General features: G+C 42.2%; 1 protein-coding gene across 9 annotated transcripts in view; it reads left to right on the top strand.

Annotated features, from left to right (window-relative positions):
- The window catches only part of trim37 (tripartite motif containing 37), a 103,089-nt gene extending 83,504 nt beyond the window's left edge, over positions 1–19,585 (top strand). For 5 of the 9 annotated variants that reach the window (XM_073053166.1, XM_073053167.1, XM_073053171.1 and 2 more), the window contains 5 exons: positions 819–1,005; positions 2,234–2,343; positions 8,293–8,442; positions 13,899–13,956; positions 19,263–19,585. In XM_073053166.1, coding sequence (XP_072909267.1) covers positions 819–1,005; positions 2,234–2,343; positions 8,293–8,442; positions 13,899–13,956; positions 19,263–19,290 — 533 coding nt within the window. In that variant the 3' untranslated portion in view covers positions 19,291–19,585. Of the gene's footprint in view, positions 1–818; positions 1,006–2,233; positions 2,344–2,671; positions 2,854–8,292; positions 8,443–13,898; positions 13,957–16,953; positions 17,096–19,262 lie in introns of those variants that run through there. The other 4 variants (XM_073053168.1, XM_073053170.1, XM_073053169.1 and 1 more) reach the window with 4 other exon arrangements.
- Positions 19,586–24,569: the final 4,984 nt, after the last annotated feature.

Below are 24,569 nucleotides of genomic sequence, written 5' to 3'. Positions count from 1 at the left end.
CCCTAATCCTCCACATTGCCAAGAGTTTTGCTATTAGTACTATATTCTGCCATCATATTTGACCTACCAAACTGAACCACTTCACACTTATCTGGGTTGAGCTCCATCTGCCCTTCTCAGCCCAGTTTTGCATCCTATCAATGTCCTGCTGTAACCTCTGACAGCCCTCCACCCTATCCACAACACCCCCGACCTTTGTGTCATCAGCAAACTTACTAACTCATCCCTCCACTTCCTCGTCCAGGTCTTTATAAAAATCACGAAGAGAAGGGGTCCCAGAACAGATCCCTGAGGCACACCACTGGTCACGACCTCCATGTAGAATATGAATCTTTGCCTCTGTGTGCAAGCCAGTTTTGGATTCACAAAGCAATGCTCCCTTGGATCTCATGCCTCCTTACTTTCTCAATAAGCCTTTCATGGGGTACCTTATCAAATGCCTTGCTGAAATCCAAAATTTATAGTAATTTTGTATCTTAGCACTGTACTACTGCCACAAAGCAACAAATTTCACTATATATATATATATAGCTTTAATCTGACAGTAATATGTTTCATGTTCCCTGATGTGATCCACTTCTGGCCATTACTGCTCTCCCTTTTGGAACTATCTGATGAAGTTTGTGCATACATCCTCTACCTCTGGTGTAATGACTTTTTTTATTTCTGAAAATAGAAGATTAAGTAGAGGTTAGCAAGAAGTATTCAGACTTTAACCATGAACACTATAATATCAATGCTGGAAAGGAAGTTATTTGTGGAGAGACGAGATTTTCTTTCTTGAGAGGGGAGAAATTATTTATATTATTTATTTCTAGGATCAACAAAATCCAGCAGTAGACAAGGATCCCCACATTCCATAAACAAATGCAGTGATTTAGAGATGCCGTCAGTCTACAAGGCTGACGATAGACCTTCTATCATTGCTGCTTCAGAAATATTCAGCACCTCGGCACTGAATGGATTAACCTCGCTGGAAATGTCACGGAAAATCGTCACAATAGGGTGAGTTGCGTATTCACCTTCTCCATTTATGCTGCTTTGAATAAAAATAGCAATAAATGAATGATTTTGTTTACTAATTCTGCCTAAGGAGAGTATTTTTAATCCTTGTACAAAAGTTTGAAGCTCATGATACAGTGACCAAATCTGTATCTCTTTCCAGCAGCACCAGAACTAATCCTTTAGGACAGGATGGAATTTGAATTTTTATTGCTGTTTGTCATGTAAGAGTGAGGAGTTATTTTTAAAATGTAGCCTCTGTTCTCTTGACGAACACCTGTAAGTTTATCTGCAAATAATCCCAAAAGTAGCCGTTGAACAGAAGTTTCTAATAGTGGTAATTAAAGGGAAGTGGTAAGAGAACTCCCAACTGATAAAAGTATTAATTGATCTTTAATATTCCATACAAGCTATCATGTTAGGTTTAAAACTACTTCATAAGTGATATCTCTGATAATGTAGCACTATGATGTCAATTTACTTGCGTGGTTTCTTCCGGTGCTTAAGTTTGTTGCTCTCCCCTTTGATTTATAATATTATCAACTGGGCCAAGATGATGTTTCAGTTGCAGTGTGTAACTGTCATTTTTTAAAATGTTTGCTATTTCTAGCCTTTTTTCAATCACTAATGAGAAGGCATTTTACACATTTGCAGTTGTCCTTGTGACAGGAAAATTGCAGGATTTTGATCCAGTGACAATGAAAGAATAGTGAAATGTGTTAGATCCTGACCACTAGGGCTTTCACTGTGGAGTTTGCATGTTCAGTTCATGTTCATGTGGTTTGCGTCCAAGTGCTCTGGTTTGCTCCCACAATTTCTCCCCCTCGCCCCCCCCACCCCAAAAGATTAAGTTGATAAGTTAATTGGCCCTTTGTTTTAGATGAATGGTAGAATTTAGTGAGAATGTAGGGAGAATAAAATGAGCAAGAATAGGTTTAGTGTAAAGATGGGTGCTTAATGGTTGGTGCTAACTCCATGGGTGTAAGTGGACATTTCTGATTCTGTGTGACTCAGACAACTTGCAGATTATGCTGTTTGTGTTTCTGCTGCTATTAATTTGCTGGTAGTCAGTGTGGTATTGGAAACCACACTTTGGCTTACTCTCCTGATAGCATCTTGTAAAAGGTGCTCATTAAATTTGTAGCTTACCTGTAAATGAAATTAACAAGAGTAAGTTCAGAATGAAAATGCTTGTGATTGGTTTAAAGGATCTTTATTAATTTTATCCCAGGTCGGTTACCCCATGCTCATTCACAGAAAGTCAGCAACACTCCAACACAGAGAATGCAATCACTTCAGGCACACGTGCTCTTGAGAGCGGATCGACTAGTCCTGAAGAAGGTATGGTCTCACCTGTTGAATTATTAGGCAAATGCCAAGCAAGCTTAATGTGCTTGCTTATTCTTTTAATTCTTCTAAAGAATGGATTCTATGGTAGTGAGACCAAGCTGCAGTGAACCATATTGTTGCTTCAGTCACTTTGCACTCATTATATAGTAATGTCATAGTGAGGTGAAAACTCAATTAATAGGAATTCATCTCATTGCATTAGTTTTTATGAATAACTCTACCAAGGCAGGTCCATGATTCCATAAACACAATACTATTTTTACACATTGATAAAGTGGTAAATGCAGAAGCAATAATAATGAAGAATGCTATATTACAGAAGCTCCAAATTAAACTCTGCTACTGGAGGTCATCTTGTTGGATCTACAATAAAATAAGAGCAGCCAAAAATGCTGAAACACTGGAGTAGGCCAGCAGCTGAGGAAAGAATAGCATTGCAGAGGGACAGCAATTCATCAAAATTGATGAATGGACACCAACTTGCACCATATCCTGTCTTACGTTTTCCTTGATGTTATCTGATCCACTGAGTAAGCATTGTCTTTTTCACAATTTCAGTACACAGTATTTTGGTTCTGTAAAATATCTACATCCACACGAAGGGGTTTTCACCCAAAATGTCGACTGTCCACTTCCCTGCATAGATGCTGCCTGATCTGTTGAGTTCCTCCAGCATCTTGATTTACTCCAGATTCCAGCGTCTGCAGTCTCTTGTGTAGACAGGTATCATGGATGTGGAAGAGCATGAACATGAAAATGGGAGCAGGAATACATCATCTGGCCTCTCAGGCTTTCTTCAGTATTCAGTGTGATCATGGCTGATCTACTCAACCCTCAACTCCATTTGTCAGAACCCTGCAGCCCTCAATTCCATGATTTATGTACACCCAACTGTGGCAAACCTTTCCCTCTATTTAGGTATATAGGACACAAAATGATAGGTCTGGAGTGCATAGAATATTATATAGAACATGTTCCCTAGAAATTTCAAATTGGATGTGTTTTTTAATCTGCCACGATATCTTGAAATGGTGACCCCCCCCCCCCCATCTTTTTCTTCAGCTGCTTATTTAATCCTTGTTAGCAATGTCTTTTGCTTGAGTCACTAACTCAATTTATATTTCCCTACTCCCTTGCCATTCTGGAGTATACTTGGCATTGTAACCTTTATGTTCTGGGCCTTTTGTTATGAAACCATAATTCTATTGACTTTTTAAATGTCTTTTCAGATACCTCTTTTAAGATGTTATGAACTTGACCCTATAAAGCCCTGCAGTCTCGCAACACGCAGCTTTCCTTCATTTCAAGTACTGCATATTTATTGTTTTTATTATTTTCTGATTTGGTACCTCAAGCACTGCCATTGAATTGCATCTGCTACATCTTTCCCCATTGCCTTTCCTTTTGTCTTCAAAATAATTCCTTACTCTATTTCAAATCATCTATAAATTTGTTATTGCCTTTGGCTTAACTACCATCTTACAATGCACACTGAACAAAAACATTTCCAGAACAGAACCTTAAGTCAAACAGCCACTTTTAAGTTCTCCCTGAGAAACTGCCATAAGTCCTGCATTTAAATTCTGTTTTCTCCCTTCTTAAAAGCTATTTCCCTACCTAATGACTGGCAGTTATCAAGCTTCCGCCCTATATAAATATAGTCCACAGTACAATCCCCTGGCACTCAAATGCTTTCATTGCTAGGTTGTGCCTGCCTCTTCCAAAACTACACATTGCACATTATGTCCCCTGGTTAAACGTGTATTGTGGCATGTTGGTCCTCTGGGTTTGAAGAAACCATAAAACTGGTGTAAACAACTGTTAATTCTGGTTAGCATAATTGAAATGTCCAAAACACCTTGTCCTATGCTGTGAGTATGCAACATAGTGGAAATGTAATATCTTAGGATGAACACTCAGAAGTCTTGGCACACGTTGGTACCAATGACATGAGTAGAAAAAGGGAGGAGGTCCTAAAGAGAGAATTCAAGGAGTTGGGTAGGAAGCTGAAAAGCAGGACCTCCAGGGTAGTAATCTGGGGATTGCTGCCTGTGCCACGTGCTAACAAGTGCAAGATCAGGCATATTAATACGTGGCTGAGAGACTGTTGTAGGGGGCAGGGCTTTGGGTTCCTGGATCATTGAGCATCTTCTGGGTGAGGTACAAACAGTACAAAAAGGACGGTTACACCTGAACCCAAAGGGCACCAATATCCTAGCAGCCAAGTTTAATAGAGCTGTTAGGGTGGGTTTAAACTAATTTGGCAGGGGGATGAGAACCGGAGTGATGGGGCTGAGGAAGGGGAAAATGGAAATAAATCAAAGTTGGTGTGCAACAGAAATTATAGAAAGGACAGGCAGGAGATGAGGCATAATCACAGCCAGTGGGATGAGTTACCGGGCGAGAGAGGCGTGGTGCAGTTAAAACAGAAAGCAACAAATACTGGAATGAAAGTGTTATATTTGAATGCACACAGCATAAAAAAATAAAATGGACAATCTTGAAATTCAGCTACAGATTGGCAAGTATGACGTTGTGGCCATCTCTGAAACTTGGCTAAAGGATGGCTGCCATTGGGAGCTGAATGTCCAAGGATATACAGGTATCGGAAAGATAGGTTAGTAGGCAGAGAGGGTGGTGTGGCTGGCCCTGTGTATAAGAAATAATATAAAATCTTTAGAAAGGGATGACATAGGATCAGAGGTGTAGAGTCTATGGCTTATGTTAAGAAATGGCAAGGGTAAAAGGACCCTAATGGCAGTTGTATACAGGCTTCCAGACAGCAGCCGGGATGCGGATTACAAATTACAGCAGGAGATAGAAAAGGCCTTTCAGAAAGGCAATGTCATGATAATAGTTGGGGGATTTTAACATGAAAATGGATTGGGAAAACCAGGCCAGTACTGGACCCCAAGAGATAATTTGTAGAATATCTAAGGGATGACTTTTAAGAACAGCTTGTTGCTGACCCACTAGGGGATCGGCTGTGCTGGATTGGGTGTTGTGCAATGATCCGCAGGTGATAAGAGAGCTACGGTTCAGGAACCCTTAGTGATCACAATATGTTCGAGTTCACTTTAAAATTTGAGAAGGAGAAACTAAATTCCAATGTGTCAGTATTTCAGTGGAATAAAGGAAATTACAATGCCATGAGGGGGAACTGGCCAAGCTTGACTGGAAAGGGGCTCTAGCAGGAAGCACAGCAGAGCAGTAATGGCTGGAGTTTCTGCGAAAAATGAGGAAAGTGGAAGGCAGGTATATTCTAAATGAGAAGTAATTTTAGAATGGAAGAAGGACACTACTGTGGCTGACAAGTGATGTCAGAGCCAAAGTAAAAGCAAAAGTACAAGGAAGCCAAAACTAGTGGGAAGTTAGAGGATTGGGAACCTTTTAAAAACTTGCAGAAGGAAGCTAAAGGTCATCAGGATGGAAAAGATGAATTATGAAAGGAAGCTGGCAACTAATATCAAAGAAGATGCTAAAAGCTTTTTTAAGTATATAAAAGGTAAAAAGAGAGTTGGGTAGATATAGGACCAATAGAAAATGACGCTGGAGATACTGTAATGAGAGACGTAGAGGTGGCAGAGGAACTGAATGCTTTTTTTGCATCAGTCTTCACAATGGAAGACATTTGCTGTGTACCAGACATTTAAGAGTGTCAGAGAAGTGAAGTATGTGCAGTGAAAATTACGACTGAGAAGGTGCTCAGGGACCTTAGTGGTCCGAGGGTGGATAAATCTCCTTGAACCTTGAATGCATCCTCTGGTTCTGAAGGAAGTAGCTGGAGAGATTGCGGTGGCATTAACAATGATCTTTCAAGAATCAGTACATTCTGGCATTGTACCCGATGACTGGAAAATTACCAATGATACTCAGCTATTTAAGAAGGGTGGGTGGCAACTATAGACCTGTTAGCCTAACATCAGTGGTTGGGAAGTTGTTGGAATCTCTTGTTGGGATGAGGTTACTGAGTACCTGGAGGTACATGACAAGCTAGGCTAAAGCCAGCATGGTTTCCTGAAAGGAAAAGTCCGCCTGACTAACCTACTGCAGTTTTTTTGAGGAAATTACAAGCAGGGTCAACAAAGAAGATGCAGTAGATGTGGTGTACATGGATTTTCAGTAGGCCTTTGACAAGATGCCACACATAAGGCTGTTTAGCAAGATTGGAGCCAATGGAATTACAGGGGAGTTACTAGCATGAGTGGAGCATTGGCTGATAGGCAGAAAATAGAGTGCGAATAAAGGGATCCTATTCTGGCTGGCTGCCAGTTACCAGTTGAGTTCTACAGGGGTTGGCGTTGAGACCGCTGCTTTTTATGGTGTATGTCAATCATTTGGACTATGGAATTAATGGATTTGTAGCTAAATTTGCTGATGATACAAAGATAGGTGGAGGAGCGTTTAGTGTTGAGGAAACAGCCGACAGGGAGTCTTAGATAGTTTAGGGGAATGGGCAAAGAAGTGGCAAATGAATACAATGTTGGAAAGTGTATGGTCATGCACTTTGGTGGAAGAAATAAACGGGCAGACTATTATTTAGATGGAGAGAGAATTCAAAATGCAGAGGTGCAAAGGGACTTGGGAGTCCTTGTGCAGGATACCCTAAAGGTTAGACTCCAGGTGGTGAAGAAGGCGAATGTAATGTTGGCATTTATTTCTAGAGGTATAGAATATAACAGCAGGGATGTGATGCTGAGGCTCTATAAGCACTCGTGAGACCATTGGGCTCCTTATTTTAGAAAGGATATACTGACATTGGAGAGGGTTCAGAGAAGATTCATTAAAATGATTCCAGGAATGAAAGGGTTACCGTATGACGAACATCTGGCAGCTTTTGGGCTGTATTCCCTGGAGTTCAGAAGAATGAGTTTCTCATAGAAGCATTCCGAATGTTAAAAGGCCTGAACAGATCAGATATGGCAAAGTTATTTTCCATGGTAGGGGAGTCTAGGACAAGAGTGCAGGACTTCAGTATTGAAGGACGTCCATTTAGAACAGAGATGTGGAGAAATTAGAGATGTGAAGTCAGAGGCTGGTAAATCTGTGGAATTTGTTGCCATGAGCAGCCGTGGAGGCCAAGTCATTGGGTGCATTTAAGGCAGAGATAGATAGGTTCTTGATTAGTCAGGGCATCAAAGGGTATGGGGAGAAGGCCGGGCAGTGCGGATGACTGGAAGAATTGGATCAGCCCATGATTGAATGGTGGAGCAGACTCAATAGCCAAATGGCCTACTTGTACTCCTATATCTTATGGTCACTTCAGGCTGACTGCATTAGACTTAAAGCTAATTGCCCACATTGTATGTGTCACAAAAGAAATGTGGCTTTTTAAATTTATTCCTGTACTAAGTTAATACTGCACATAAAATGGGCAATTAATTTCCATAAATTTAAGGAAAATATTGCCTCTTGGACATGTAGCAGAGGAAAAATGTTGTTTGCATTCTGCTGTCAGGATTTTTCATAAATTTATGGAGATTAATATAATGTGTTTGTCAAAAAGACTTGTACATGAGACCTTCAGTTTATGTCATCATAATTTGTACTAATCGTTACCATCCCTGCCCTGTTTTGTGCCACCGTGTGAGGGAAGAATTGTTGATTTTCTTTTTCAGGCAGGTAATAAGTGATGCAGCTCTGAAGTTGGAGTACCTTTCACTTTGTGTTGGTTTGTAACTAACATCTGGAGCAATCACTGTCCGGTTTTAAGCATGTAACCAGCATCTCCGTGTTTATTCCAAATTGAGATTTGCATTATAGTTCTGTCAGGTAATTTTGTGCACTTAACCTTTGTGTACACAACACAGCTGCAATGTATTTGTAACAGTGTGTTAATACCAACAATCAGAAAAGTTCCATTAGCACCTGCTTATCCGTATTTACTGATGTTTACTTTGCACAGGTGGGAGTCTCACTCAGTGCATGTTTTTTTTCCAGTCATGTCCCTTCAGAAGACTATCCTCCGTTTACTACCTGGGATGAGTACCGACAGTGAGAGCGAATGCGATACTGAGAATGAGGAGCAGGAGGAGAATGTGTCTGCAGAGGTGCTCACTCTTAACTTCGCAGTACAAAGTTCGGGTGAAGGTATGAAAGCAGAGTTCCATGCCTGAAAGCTAGATTTTCATTCTTGAGAGGGTACAGAAACATTAGCACTTTTTTTTTGTGTCACATGCTCATCGAAGTATACAGTGAAATGTGTCATTTCCATCAAATCAGTAAGTGTTGCCACAGCTCACTAACTCTAACCTGTTTGTTTTTGGAATGTTGGAAGAAACTGGAGCATGTAGAGGAAACCATACAGTCATGGAGAGCATACAGATGCCCTGCAGACAGTGGTGGGAATTGAACCCCAGTTGGTGACCACTGTTGGTGATTGTGCTAACTGCTACAGCTGTTAGTATTGTAGCGGTGTGCTACACGCAGCGCTGAAATAACGACACGTAGTCGATGAGCTGCAGTTGCAAAAGAGATTTATTTGAACTTTGCGGCCTCGCTTTAAAGCCTTCCTGATCTCGCCCTCCCCGGGCAGGAATGCTGTAAGGGGCGCATATTCACAGTCCTGTCCCGCGCGCGGGCTTTTCCCCTTGCTGGTGAAGCAGACTTGGCGCCCTTTTTGGGACTGGCCTCAATGCCAGCGTGCGCCAATTTGTGAGCCGGTTCGAGTGTGCTGGGAAGTGGGTCGCCACATAACCCCCCTCGAACCGGCGATACACCCCCCAATGTCCACAGTCTGGGCCGGACTCTGTTTGGGAGGTCTGCCTCTGCGCCGCGGTGCCGGAATCTCAACTGGCTGCGCCATGTCCACATGGGCCGGTTTGAGTCGGTCCACCGTGAAAACCTCCTCTCTCCCCCCAATGTCCAGCACGAATGTGGACCCATTGTTTCTGATCACCGTAAACGGCCCCTCGTAGGGCCACTGTAGCGGTGCCCGATGTCCGCCCCGGTGTACAAAAACAAACTTACAATTTAGCAGGTCTTTGGGCACGCAGGTCAGGTTCTGCCCATGCTGTGAAGTGGGTATGGGGGCCAGGTTACCGAGCCTCTCGCGTAGTCTGCCCAGGACTGCTGCGGGTTCTTCCTCTTGCCCCCTTGGGGCTGGTATGAACTCCCCTGGGACGACCAGGGGTGCGCCGTACACCAACTCGGCCGACGAGGTGTACAGATCTTCTTAGGGCGCCGTGCGGATTCCAAGCAGGACCCAGGGAAGCTTGTCCACCCAGTTAGGTCCTCTCAGGCGGGCCATGAGAGCCGACTTCAGGTGACGGTGGAAACGCTCCACCAGTCCGTTCGACTGTGGGTGGTAAGCAGTTGTGTGGTGCAGCTGTGTCCCCAAAAGGCCGGCCATAGCTGACCACAGGCTGGAGGTGAACTGGGCGCCCCTGTCGGAGGTAATGTGGGCCAGTACACCAAAGTGAGATACCCAGGTGGCGATCAGTGCCCGGGCGCAAGATTCGGAGGTGGTGTCGGTGAGCCAGTTCGAGTGCGCTGGGAAGTGGGTCACCACAGTGTGTATATATATATATATATATATATATATACATACACACACACACACTAATACTGCCCTATATACTGCCTATGCTTGCTCTCCATTGTGATTTTATTAAAATTTCACATCAGAGTTATTGGGGAAAAATGCTTGGAACAGATGTGTACACAAAAAAATCAGATTAATTCAGGAAAGGTTGCATATGCACATGGTTTAGTTGGCGTTAGTAATGAAAACAGAGATGGTATTTTGAGAACGTGAGCCTAAATACTTAGATGACTCTTCATTAAACTGGGATGGGTTGACTTTCACATTCTTTTGTTGACATTAATTGAGTAATAAAACAGGATGTGGTAATTTAAATTTCTCCATTTTTAGTGAGACACATTGATCATGTATATTTTTCATAACTGTTGGTGGAAGGACATGTCTGTCCCCTCATCTGCCAAATCTGGTTGATTGTTTTTAAGCAATCCACTGACCTGTAAAACACAATTTTTAAAACAAGATGTGCCTCCTTTGTTTCTTTTACCCTTTTCTCTTGTCCAGTGATCCTGGTGGTGAACTCCTGTTTTACCAGAGCTAAATTAAGGAACCTGTTAAATTCATCTTAAAGAGTTACGGCCATTTCATTCTGTGGTTGAAAAGGAAAGTCCCTCCTTTCACCCAGGATTCTCTTGTGTAGCACAACTATGGCTATGATGTTAAATCAAAAATTCAGAACACATTTAACACTTTAAAACTAGGTGTTGGCAGTGGCAAGAATGTATTTCATTGGAGTGTGTAACTTCATGGCCTAATAAATCATTCCCTCGCTCTCCCTTTTAATCTTGAAGTCAACACCAACATTGATATGGTGAAGAATGTTGAGGATTTAGTGGATTATCACGTTTTTTAGAGAGATGACAGCCTGGCAAAATGGCAACTTAGGAGTCATAGACCCTTCACTTACTAGATCACATCAGGGCTCTGCAATCCTGCCTCATCATTTCCATGATGGCTGGCCAATATTTATTAGGAGGAGGAGGTTTTAAGAATGTTCCCGTCATCGGCCATGATTAGCAAAACTGAAGATAAAAACATTTGCAGTCACTTTCAGCTAAAAATGCCAAATCGATCCCTCTTGATGCCTTGGGATATCTGCTCTCACTGAAGCCAGTTTTCAGCTAATGCTATATTCATAACAAGTGATTCCAAGAAAGGCTCATGGGACAATGCTGAGGGATGCACTTAAGCTTTGCACAGTCACTGCAAAGGCTCTAGAGAAGGACCATGGTCTCGGGAGCTAGCCACCACTGGGCATTAAGGGGCTAGTTCCTGTGTAATAGCCCCTCAGACCTTCCTGGTGACAAACCAAGTCTCCTCAAACTCCTAATGAAATGGAGCCACTGTCAAGCGTTCTTTGCAATTTTCTGTAGCTGTGAAGATTAAACTCTGAAACGGACTCTGTAGCACCTGTTACAGTTTAATTACTATGACATTTCCCCACAATGTAAAAAAATGTCCAGGTAAATCTGTCCACAAAAGGTGGGATAAATCGTCTTGCTTGTTCACTTGCTCCCCATCAGTAATGTGATGGAAAACGTTAAAGCATGCTTTATACAAGCTAGGCCTTGCTTGGAGTATTGTGAGCAGTTTTGGCCCACTTACCTAAGAAAGGATGTGCTAACATGGGAGAGGGTTCTGAGGAGGTTCACAAGAATGATTCTAGGAATGAAAGGGTTATATGAGGAGCGATTGTCTGGGCCTGTACTTGCTGGAATTTAGAAGAATGATGGGGGATCTCACTGAAACTTATCAAAGTTGAAAAGACTAGATAGAGTGGATGTGGAGAGGATGTTTCCTATTGTGAGTCTAGGATCAGAAAGCTCCACCAGAGAATAGAGGGACATTCATTTAGAACAGATGAGCAGGAATTTCTTTTAGCCAGAGGGTGGTGAATCTGTTGGATTCATTGCCACAGCTGGCTATGAAGGCCTGGTCATTGTGTTGGTCAAGGTGGATGTTAATAGGTTCTTGATCAACAAGGCCATCAAATGTTATGGGGAGAAGTCAGGAAAATGGGGCTGAGAGGTAAAATAAATCAGCCATGATCAAATGGGTAGGTTCAGTGGGCTGAATGGCCTAATTCACGCCTACATGTTTGGTCTTGTAACTCTCAACTCTTCAGCCAGGGAAATCACCTTCTGTACGTCTTCTGTTGATTCGTCCTCAGTGTTCTGGCAGTGACAATTGACCAAAAAGTTAATCAGCTAGCCTTATAACTAAACTATCCATATAAATCCTGCACTTTCAAGACCATATTGCCAGCTGGAGGTGTAGCAGCATTTGCACTTCAAGGCAGGTGGTCCTGGATTGAAATCCGGCCAGCTCTGTGCACGCTTTCCATTCATGCTGAGTTGAGTGTCGAGCTAGCAACTCTGCCTTGTTTAAAAAAAAACAGATCTTAAAGAAATGGCAAGGTTGCTGCCCAATACGCCACAGGCATGGAGAGGAACAAAAAGAATACATTAGAGCAGGGGTTCCCAACTTGGAGTCCACAGACTCCTCAGTTAATGGTAGGGATCCATGGCATAAAAGGGATTGGGGAACCCCTGCATTAGAGGTGGGATATTCTAAGGTGACTAACCTCTGGCTTCCAAAATGCCAATCCAACTTCTGCAAGATGTGAGTAAAGAGTGTAATGGAGTGCTTTGTTCAGATGAGTATAGCTTCAGCAACATTATAAAAAGGTCAAGTGCCATAAGGACCAAGGTTTACTTTACTGACTTGTCGTCACTTTGTGGTTTCATCTACAAGTTTACTGAAGTTACATGGCAAGCTACTTACAACAAATTCAAGGGTGTCAGTGGCACAGGAATGTTGTATTTGCTGTTTACCCAAACCTCATTTCCTAACTTAGAAATGTATCACTTTTCTTTTACTTTTGACTTGAACTTTAGAAATTACTACAGGTTGAGCATTTCTTACCCAAAATAGAATATTTGCATCTATATAGTGAGATACCTTGGGGATGGTACCCAAGTGTAAATATAAAATCCATTTACATATATAGCTGGTGTAAAGCTCAATGAACAGCCTGAAGTCTAAGTACAGTCTTGACCCGATAGAGCTGGGTCCTCTACAGACTGGACCACTCCTGACCATGTTATTTACCCGTTTTCAGTGCTACAATTGGCTTCATATCCGCCATTGATTTTAAGCAACTTTGTGCATGAAATAATTACCTTCAATTTTCATGATAGATCTTTGCTCGTATCGTGATCAGCTTACTGTTAAACGACATGTGTTCAGTCCGATGACAAATCCACTCTTTCAAAACACAATTAAGATCTTCGTTTTTGCTGTATACAGTGCTTTTCTGCTTATCATTAACTTCTATTCCTTACATATGTGAGGTCTCACAACTGTCTGTGATACGCAGAGACCTGCACAGCACCCCGGAACCTTTCCAACATCTTGTGGAATTTTCAATTTATAACACCACATCAGCATTCAAAAATGTTTGGAGGTTTTTGGATTTAGGATAAGGGGTACTCAACCTATATTGAAAAACACCAGGAAGCATCTTTAGAACGGCAGCCATCATTTCCACTTTCAAAGACTATTAGAGCTGTGCAATAAATGTTAACCTTGTTAGCAGTGACACATCCATTCCTGAATTTTAAAAATTGCAGTCAGCACCAATGAGGTTTGGGGTGGGTGGGGATGAACAAATGTTACCATAATCTTCTGTTGAGAATTGTACAGTGGTGAAGGGGGTGGGGGGGCTATGCCTGGTCTAAACAAGGAAAAGGAAATTTAATATTTTATGCTCACCATTTCAGCATTTTGTGTCAATACAATAAAGTTGTAACTAGAGCTGCTCTTGCGTGAGTAATGAGTGTCTTTGGTTGTGTCCTTGGCTCATCACCAAGGGATGTGCCTCCAACAAGTTCTGCTGACCTTTCAAACCACAGGGGCTCTCATGACCCATTTTCCTCTGTCTGCCAGGCTGATGAATGATGAAGTTTTGTATCTGCAGAAGGAAATTGAGATGCATTTTTTTTAGCAGGTGATTTGGGCAATTCCGATTGTGCAAGTTTTGTCAATGGAGAAAAAAATGAGTGGTAAGTGCAGCTGTTTGTGATTATTTTAAGCTCCTACTCTAGTGCCCAGTACTGTTGAACATGCTGGAAAAAAAAGATTCTGCATTGTTTTTGTGACATTTCAAAATAGAGAGAGCTGTTCCCTCGAGACACTTTTAAATGCAGTACACTGCTTGTGTTCAGGATGATCTGGCTTTTGGTCTTCAAAGCCTGTGCTTAATCACTCCTTTTTGATGTGTCCTTGTCATCAGTAAAATCCTTAAGCTCTCCTTTACTAGTCATTCCCCTCTGTAAATCCCCACCCATTTTAATACTTTTACCACCAAACACACACTTGAGCATTTGTGTTGCAAAGCTGGTGTGACCATTCCTGACAGATCTCCCTAGACTAGTGCTTTCATTTCTTGCTCTCAAACTGTAAAGCTGCACATTCCCTATTCACTTTGGAATAGTTAAAAGATAACCATTTTCAACAGATTTTTTAAACCCCTCACTATACTTCTGACTCCAGTGGGAAGATTTTCTGAGCATCAATCACCAAGATTAAGATTGTATACCTGTTGGGTGGTGGCCCCACTTTTTTTTCTCGTCAATAAAATGATGAACACCTGTCAACTTCTCCTGTTCTGGTCCACCCACCCCTCTCCTCAAAAATTCCTTCATGCTAGCTATTTTGTGCAGTTTCCCTTTGTTCCACTGTCAATTGCACTTTGTGTCTGCTCTTGCCATCCTGTTCCTCAAAGAGAAATCTTGTCTTGGATTTCTCTTTCCTCAGATTCTTGAATCAGTTGTGAGTTCCTTCAAATTATAGTTACAGTATTGAATTTGCCCTAATCCTAGGGTACTGTGACATCTGTACTATTTTCCCCATTACCTGCTTTCTGTTAATCTCACAATTCACTTCCAAATAGCACTGCCTGAGCCCCATGTTATTCTTCTGTTCTGACTCATCTTCCATCTTTCATAAGTTTGCACTGAATTCAAAGCTCTACTGCCCACCTGAACTCTGTCCTTAATGTGAAATAAAAATATTCAACGTTTCAAGCAGCATCTGTAGAAAACCATGCTTTGAGATCCAGAACCATTCTTATCTAATTGGTCATTGCCCGTGAACTTTTAACAATGACATCTTTTCCACTTTGTAAACTATCTGAGGCTCAATCCTTGGTGGCCTTCTCATTTCTCACGTATGAGCTCCTCTTTAGCACCACCATCTGAAAACTCATCACTTGTATGTCGATGGTATACAATCCCACTCCCTCACATCCTATTTCTCAACCTCCACTGAGTGCTCCAAAATTTCTTATTTAAACACCAGGAAATTAATGCCTCTGCTGAAGACTTGGTGCCTGTCTGACCAGGCTAAATCAAAATCTGCAATCATGCTCTCTTGTTGACCATGATCTAGGATTTTATAACTACCTTTCAGTAATTATAACCCATTTTTGGTGAGGTTGAAAGCCTCATCAATGTCTCTGTTAGTTCCCTCCTGGCCAGGCACAAGTATGAATTCACATTCAACCTTGCAGTCTTGTAACTCGCTGACTTCTGCAGCAGTAACCTCTTTATTCAGTGACTCTTAGTGAAGCCCAGTGTACTGATGTCAATGCTTTTAAAATTCCCATCCGTGTGTTTTAATCCTTACTGCTCATTTTCCTTACAATTTATTTCCTCCCCAAGAATTCTTCCTTCATCTCTCACCTCTGGTGAATCCTGACTTCGTTTACATAAGAACATAAGAAATAGGAGCAGGAGTCGGCCATCCGGCCCATTGAACCTGCCCCGCCATTCAATAAGATCATGGTTGATCTGTCCGTAAACTCAGCTCCATCTACCTGCCTTTTCCCAATAACCCTTAATTCCCTTACAATGTAAAAACCTATCTAACTGTATCTTAAATATATTTAGTGAGGAAGTCTTAACTGCTTCCCTGGGCAGAGAATTCCACTGGGGAAAAACAGTTTCTCCTCATCTCCATCCTAAATCTTTTCCCCTGAATCTTGAGGCAATGTCCCCTAGTTCTATTCTCACCTACCAATGGAAACTTTCCTACTTCTATCTTATCTATCCCTTTCAAAATGTTTTATGTTTCTACAAGATCCCCTCTCATTCTTCTGAACTGCAGAGAGTATAGTCCCAGGCAACTCAATCTCGCCTCATAAATTAACCCCTTCATGCCTGGAATCAACCTGGTGAACCTCCTCTGCACTGCCTCCAAAGCCAGTATATCCCTCCCAAGTATTTTACTTTTGCTCACCCCAGCACTGGGGTGCCCTGAACATGATCCACATACCCCAAATCCTCCATTAAACTGTCTCTCGAAATCTTCCCCCATCCCAACAGTGCTTCCATAGGCTGTAATATGCTGTAAAATAGTCTGAGATTGTGAAAAGGTGATGTAGGAAACAGTGGGAAGGATTGCTCTCCTGGGTGCTGGCATGGGCCCAATGGGCCAAATGGCTACATCCTTTTAAACTAAAAATAAGTTTGCCTTCCTTTTTGGCTTAGTGTCAATTTTTGTCTGAATAGATTCCTGTGGAGTGCCTAAGGACGATCCACTATATAAATGCAAATCTTTTTGCAGTCTATTGTTTGGAAAGCACATTTGGCATTAATGTAGGCAAATGTGAAAGCTAATTTGCACAGTGTCATCCCACCTCTGAAGAAACTTGGTTCTTGCTGAGATCCAGTGCTGCAGATGCTACACACGAAAAAGTACTTGCCCAAAAAAGCTGTTACGTGTGTGTGTATGTAAACTTGGGTATTGTTATTTATTACATATTAAGGACTGATTCAGTGCACATTAGTTTGAGACCCTGGATTCAGCTCTTTTTGGTGTTAAATTTAGGGGGAAGTGCTTGGGTGTTTTGCAGAGGGAGAATGGAATTGGGGGTTGAATTATTTAGTGGCACCAAATTACAGGGCTGTGGTCTCAGTCAGTTCAACAGGGCAGGAAGTAGAGTGGGTTACTTAATCTAACCACTGAGTCATTTCTGGTCTCTCTCACTCCCCCCACAGATCATGAGGACTTTATCAATGGAAAATATTTTGTATCCAAATTGCAGTGGAAGCATGGAAAAGAATGGGAACCTGCTGAAAATGTTTCCATCCTTATTAGCTGGTTAAGGGAAATAAACTGTAACATCCCTTGTGAAAGTAATGTTCGCCTATCATTCATACACTATTGCACCAGCCATGTGCTGATACAGCCAGCTCCCTATAAACATTGCACTGATTTTGTTTTCTTCAATGGGTCAGAGTTAATTACACCCACCAGTACCTGGTTGTACATTTAAAAAGCTCTTTTTTAAAAAAAAAACTGTAAACCATCTCATTAGCACAGCAAAGCTTTGGCTGTAACGGTCTCTACTTTGGGACTCTGGCACATTTGCAGCCTCCTGTTTCTGCGCAGCTGCCCTGTCTACTGTCCTTGGGGGGAAAAAATCCTTCTGCAGCAGTTGAGACCTCTTACCAAGCAGTTGACTTGCTATCCTTCATAACTTTAGTTCTTCTGCATTTTATTGTTGAAGTTATGGTAGGTCATTTCCTCAAGCTATCCACCTCTCCCAGAACAATTAGAATAACCGTGAATGGGCCCTGGCATGTTCTCAATTGCCCCTGGTTAATATAAGCTAAACACTAACAATGATTCGTGTAGGAACTTGGCCTTTCCTGGCAAGTTGAGATGGGGGATAGGTAGGGGTGGACTGGGGATTGGTTGCACTGGTGAGCAGTGGCTGAAATTGTGAATTACTGAGTAGGTTATTGGCATTGTTGCTTGATCTAGGCCACTCGTGTTTTACTACTGATGACTTTGAGATTGTAAAATAACTTGTAGAATTAGACTGACGGACTACAGTAGATATTATTGGTTAGTATAAATGAGTTTATATTCTGTGTGTGCTGTGTAGCTCAGACCATTAGATTAATGATTAGAAGCATGTACAGTAGGGTGTTGTTTTATCCCTGTACAGACACAATGGACACTGAATTGAGTGGTGATTGAACAAATGCTCAGTATTGAGGAAAGTAATCCAACTGATCTCTGCATGTCGAGCCTTTGTGCTTTTTGACTTTAATCGTGTATTTTATCAAAGTGAACACGAGTGACATTGTACTCAGTTGTTTTGCCATTTATGATCTAAATGGCATATTTAAATACTGCACTGTCAACTCCACTGAAGTTGACAGTGGGGATATGATTTGATTGGGCAGCTTCCTTGTCCTCAATGCAGAAATCATAGATCTGTTGTACTGATGCATGGTGGTGCTGTGTACATATGTTCTGTGCAGAATTTCTCCTCCGCCTGGTATCTCTTCAAGTGGCTCTAGTATTTCCATCACTTGCATCTCTTGTGTGCAATGAAGCCCTATAGCAACTAGCCTGCTGGTTACCAATGTTATAGCAGCAAGTAAGCTGGAGTCCTCTACAATGAAACTGAGTATACTGTATCAAAGTTTTACAGTTGTACCTGTTTGTATGGTCTGTTTTATACTTGATTGTTTCAGTTCTGGATCATTTCTGGCACAATCGTTGAAGCAAAAGTTCCAACAAGATTCCTTGATGTTAATTTATTTTCAAATCATTTTATTTATTCATTCAGCTTCTGCTCTGAAGCAGCTATTCTGATACCCACTATTAAACCCTTCTCTACCAAATGGTTTCTGTACAGAAGGTACAATCACTTCGTAATTTTTCTTTGTAGCTATGCCCTACTGGTGCCAAACAGTGTTTTCCTGTGGTAGTTCCCCAGATATGAATTGATTAGCAAAGCTGTAAGAGCTGGTGCCTTTATCTAGAGAAATCTCTTGCCTGAGTTTTGCTCACAAATCGGCTTGATGCTCCCACCCCAAAAGCCTTTGTGTAAAACAGTGCTTATGAATCTGTCATTATAATTTGTTCTCCAAGAGATGGGCAAATCTGTGGGTTCTGTTAATTTATAGTTTACAATATCTCTGCCTTAGTCCACTCTTTAATTATACTCTGATATATCAGGCATTTGTTCATTATTTGGTGCTGATATTAGAAATAGGTTTTTCCAGAATTTTCCATTAGGTTGGTCAAAAATACTTGAATCTTTGGGGGACTCTTTACTTCTCTGCTCACTAGTATGGTATGTTATTATTTTGGTTTTCAATACTTGTGAGCCTTTCTTTGAAAGGTAATATGTGGGTAACTGGTGATCGGTTCGCTCTGGCAGCATGACCTTAACAACAGCCTTGTCCTCATTTCTGCTTAACCTACAACTGTGACATGCTTTGCAATGTATTTAATGTTGGCTAACATTGCTCTACAGAGCACATTAAGGTTCTGTGAATTTCTTCAGCACTCCTTTGAGAATGTTCTGCCATTGAGAAAATTTGGAAATCTAGCAACAAGTCTACTAAGTCGCTGCTGGCAGTCTATCTGTGTACTAGAAGGTGTAGTACTGAGTGGATCGTCCTGACGTTTCATCGTGGTGCAAAGTGCCCTGGTCCCAGTTCCTGCAAAGCATGTCAACATCCTGTCTAACTGTGATGTACCTTGTACTGTGAGAAAGTTGTGCTTTATCCGTAAAGTGTATCCAGTGTTGCATTTTAAATACTGTATCCATTGTGTTTACATGATAACATTTCTGCACTTTGTTAATAAAATTTGTGTTGCAAACTATTGGTATATTTTCTGTTTCTGCGACAGGGTGGATATAACTGAGGTACAATTTCTAATGGGCCAAGCAAAATTTTAGCGGTTAATGTTAATGGTTTCAAAGAAGATTTTATTTGTGCGATGCTTTGTCACTGGAGAACTTCTGAAAGTGGGTCCTGGGGTGGGTCATTCTGCGTATTGAATTTTGTCCAGAAATCTAGCAAAGTGAGAGAAGAATGCTGCCTAATGTGGTACTGACACTTTGCTGCTGCTCTGAATAGCTGACAGTGACAGTGAACTTTTGTCTGCCTTCTAGAAGTTTGGAGTTTCAGTAACCCCTTGTTCTGCCTGATGCTCTGCACACCAATAAAGTTGACTTTGAAGCATCTGCAAAAGTTTAAATGCTTGATTTTTCCCGTAAACCTGGTGCAGTCTCATTCCTTTCTTTGCATAAATTGCCTGTTTTACCAGCCGTCTTTTTCTTTTATTCCCTTCTCGCTAATTAAGGAAGTTTTGTCACTTACTGAGGTCTCACCTTTACAGTTACCACATTGCACGTTTGCTGATTTTCACCCTGGGTTTCTATTCTGAAAGTGAGTATCCTACATTCTCAAAGTTCGAAGGCATGTTCAAGGAACACCTCACCATAACTTAAAAGTTGTGCCACTTGTTGGAGCACTTTGAGAAGTGGTCATAAAATTCTTGATCGGAGAATTGTCAACACAGCTTGTATTTTGTTATTACAGTAGTGATATTGTCATTCAACATCTGTGAATGCATAAAATTACATGTTTGGTATTTTTGGTGGTGGAAAGAGTGGAATTGTTTATAAAGGTGTCATGGCATCATGGTCAGTACAGGCAGGATAGGCTGAAGGTCCTGTGCCGGTGCTGTACTCAAAATCATAGTTGTACAGCACAGAGCACTTCACTCTAACTTGTCTGTACTGAGCAAGATGCCTACACAAGCTAGTCACATTTACCTGTATTTGGTGCTGCTAGTTCATATCATGCACCCACCACCTGTGGCTGTGTATATTGGGGGGGGGGGGGGGGTAGCTAATTTATCCTTAGATCACTTTAAAATCTTTCCATTCACTTTAAACCTATGCCCTCTAGTTTTAAACTCCCCTAACCTGGTAAGATGACTCCCTTCAGCGAATCTGAACCTTTTGCGTTCACCCCTTAGCCTCCTGCACTCCAGGCAAAATGGTCCCAGCATATGCAGCCGCTCCTTTTATAATTGAAGCTCAAAACATCCTGGCAACTTCTGTGAATCTCTTCCACCACCTCTTAGCTTCATCACAACATTCCTGTAGGGGAGTGTGACCTGAGCATTCCTACTATTCCATGTTCTAAGTTTGATGCATGATGCCAGGTCAGTGGTGGAACAATGTGTTTGGTGCCCAGCCAGAAATCTTCACCACGGCACTTAACCCAGCAGTGAGACATTCCCTGCCCCACTAAGAAGCTGAGCCTGACCGACCTAAACCTTGGAGCCAATCCTTATCCTGAAGTTTACAGATCTGACTTGCTGACTTCCCTTCCTTACACTGAGAAGCCACAAGAGTCCCACAAACATCTGTAAGATAAAGCATAGCTCTGGATTTCTGTTACCTTATACTGGTGGAGGATAGTGGGGAGAATTCCCTGGTGGTTTTAATTACTGCTGTGGGATCCAGCTGAGAGGTTTCACTTTAATATCAAGGTATCAGAAGTTTTAAGAGGAGGGGATTTCAATTACGTTCACTACCTGAATAGAAAAGGCAGCAGCGGGTCGCTACAGCAAAAAAGAGCTTTGACCAGCGACTGATCAGTGTTTGGGATTGATTAGCAAGAGTAAGTTAAAGGAAGGCGAGGCAAGAGCAGTGGCAGTCATCTGAGTGGACAGTCAGAGTAGTGAGGCTTTAGCTCTTCAAGGCTTCAGTCAGAGAAACAAAGGAAAGAAAAGCTCAAGGTTAAGTTTTTTTTCCCCTCCCCTTCATTATATCTGCTCAGCTAGGACAGTTGAGATATCAAGGCAGGATAGCGGAATGCTACTTTTACAGGATGAGGGAAGGCAGGGAGACCTCCAGTGTCCTTGATGACTACAAATGTCAGAAGTGCATCCAGCTGCAGCTTCTAACAATCCACGTGAAGGATGAATTCCAGATTGTGCAGGAGGCTGAGGCTGAGGCAGTGATATAGCTAGGAAATATAGAGGTAGTTACACCCAAGGTGCAGAACACAGGAGACTGTGTGAGAGTCAGGAAGGAGAAGGAAGTTGAGGAACCAGTGCAGAGTACCCCTGTGGCCATCCCCTTCAAAAGGTATATCACTTTGGATACTGTTGGGGGTGGGGGGTCACAGTGGTAGAGTCTCTGGCACTGAACTCTGCAACTCAGAAAGGGAGGGGGGAAGAGGCATGCTATGGTGATAGAGGATTTGTTAAGGGGTTGGTAGGAGGTTCTGTGGGCAAGAACGATATTTCTGGGTGATGCGTTGCCTTCCAGGTGCCAGGGTCCGGGATATCGCGGATTGGGTCTTCAGCATTCTTAAGTGGGAGGATAAACAGTCAGAAGTTATGGGTCCACGTAGGTATCAATGACATGGGTAGGATGAGTGATGGAAGTTGGGTGCTAAGTTTTAAAGGGCAGGATCTCCAGGGTTGTGATCTTGGGATTGCTACCCATGTCCCATGCTAGTGAGGCTAGAACTAGGATAATGCATGACATGACTAAAGAGTTGGTGTAGGAAGAAGGGCATCAGATATTTGGATTATTGGGCTTTCTTCCAGGGAAGCTGGGACCTGTACAGAAGGGTTGCTTTGCATCTGAACTGGAGGGGGACTAATATCCTAGCAGGGAGGTTTGTTAATGCTGCACAGTGAGGTTTAGACTAGAGTTACAGAGGGATGGAACCAGAGTGCCAGAAGAGTTAGTGAAGAGGTTGTGGACACAGATGTAGGTAAGACTTCTGATAGTTAGGAATCGAAAGGTTGAGCATGGTGCAACTAGAGTCCTGAGCTAGGTATATTTCAATGCAAGAAGTATCATAGGAAAGGTGGATGATAGTGCTGGAGATGAGGTAGCTGGTTTACAAACAGAGGCAATGTGAAGTGAGGAGAGGCTGTTGATGGGGCAAAACTGCAGTTTGCAGGATGAGTAAAAGGCAGACAAAAGTGTGATACAGGACTGAAGATATTATATTTGAGTGAATAAGGCAGATGAACTTGTAGCACCGTTGCAGATTGGCAGGTATTGAATCATGATTGAAAGCAGATTATAGCTGAGAGCTTCATGTCCAAGGATACACTGTGTATCAAAAGGATAGGTAGGAAAGCAGTTGCTCTGTAAGTTGCAATGAAATCAAATCATTAGAAAGAGGTGACAGGGTCAGAAAGCATAGGATGTACATCCCAAAGAGAAAGAAGTATTCTAAAGGAAAGATGACACAACCAAGGCTAACGATAGGTGAAAGCCAGCATAGAAACTAAAGAGAGGGCATATAGTAGAGATAAAATTAGTGGGAAGTTAAAGGATTGGGAAGCTTTCAAAAACCAACAGAAGGCAACTTTAAAAATCATTAAGGTAAAGGTGGAATGCGGAAGTAAGCTAGCCAATGACATTAAAGAGTATTCCAAAAGTTTCTTCAGATACATAGTGTAAAAGAGAGACTAGAGTGGATATTGTGCTATTGAAAGATGATGCTGGAGAGGTAGTAATGGGGAACGAGTAAAAGGTGAATAAACTGAATAAGTATTTTCAAAGGTACATTTAATGTCAGAGAAATATACAATATACATCCTGAAATGCTTTTTCTTCACAACATCTGTGAAAGTGGAGTGGCCCAAAGAATGAATGACAGTTAAATGTTAGAACCCCGAAGTCCCACCCCCCCAAGCCCCCTCCCTCCCCTGCGTAAGCGGCAAGAAGCAACAATACCCCCTCCCATCACCGGCACCTGCTGCTGAGCACTCGCATTCACCTGGTATTTGGCTCTCAATTTCACAGTGAGAGGGGAGACATAACAAACAATGTTTGCGATGCTAAAAGTCCATTACTTCGCTTTTTCCGAGCTCAGGTCTCTGGGCACACAGGCAAAGATCTTTCGGCTCCCACGACACACCAGTCTGTCGGGACACTGACCTTCGATCCGCCCGTCTCCAGAGCCCCGAGATCCCAGGCCTCCAAAGGTGAGCCGAGCCCTTGGCGTGTCGGATAACGGCCAGTTGTGAAATCCCGAGAGCGGGTCCCATTCCCGCAAAGAACCAAAGTCAGCGTGTAACTCCAGATCAGGGTCTTCAAAAGAACCCTGAAAGGAAAAACTGGAGATATTAAAGATGGAAATAGAGCTGTTTCTGAAGAAGCAAGCAAAGGAGTCGCAGTTGAGTGCCATTTTGCATCAATCTTCACTGTGTCAGTAAGGTTGAAGTTCCAGGTGGTAGGGTCATGAAGTGTGTGAAGTTACCATCACCAGAGGAAGATTCTTGGGAAACTGAAAGGTCTGAAGGTAGTTAAATCACCTGGACCAGATGGTGTGCACCGCAGGGTTCTGAAAGAGGTGGCTGATGAGTTTGTGGAGGCATCAGTAATGATCTTTCAAGAATCACTAGACTCTTGAATAGTTCTGGAAGACTGGAAAATCGCAAATGTCACTCCACCCTCAAGAATGGAGAGAGAAGAAAGGAAATCATAGGCCAGTTAGTTTGACCTCAGTGGCTGGGAAGATGTTGGAGTCTATTGTTAAGGAAGATGCTTCAGGATACTTGGAGGCACATGATAAAATAGGCCAAGGTCAGCATGGTTTCCTTAAGGGAAAATCTTGCCGGACAAGTCTGTTGGAATTCTTTGAAGAAATAATCAGCAGGATAGACGAAGCAGAATCGGGTGATGTGTACATGGATTTTCAGAAAGCCTTTGACAAGGTGCCAAACATGAGGCTGCTGAACAAGCTATGAGCCTGTGGTATTACAGGAATGATTTTAGCATGGGTAAAGCAGTGGTTGATTGGCAGGAGGCAAAGTGTGG

This window comes from Hemitrygon akajei, chromosome 8 (genome assembly GCF_048418815.1).
Source record: "Hemitrygon akajei chromosome 8, sHemAka1.3, whole genome shotgun sequence".
Lineage (NCBI taxonomy): Eukaryota > Metazoa > Chordata > Chondrichthyes > Myliobatiformes > Dasyatidae > Hemitrygon > Hemitrygon akajei.
The sequence above is the reverse complement of the archived record's forward strand: the minus strand, read 5'-3'. Positions and strand labels throughout refer to the sequence as shown.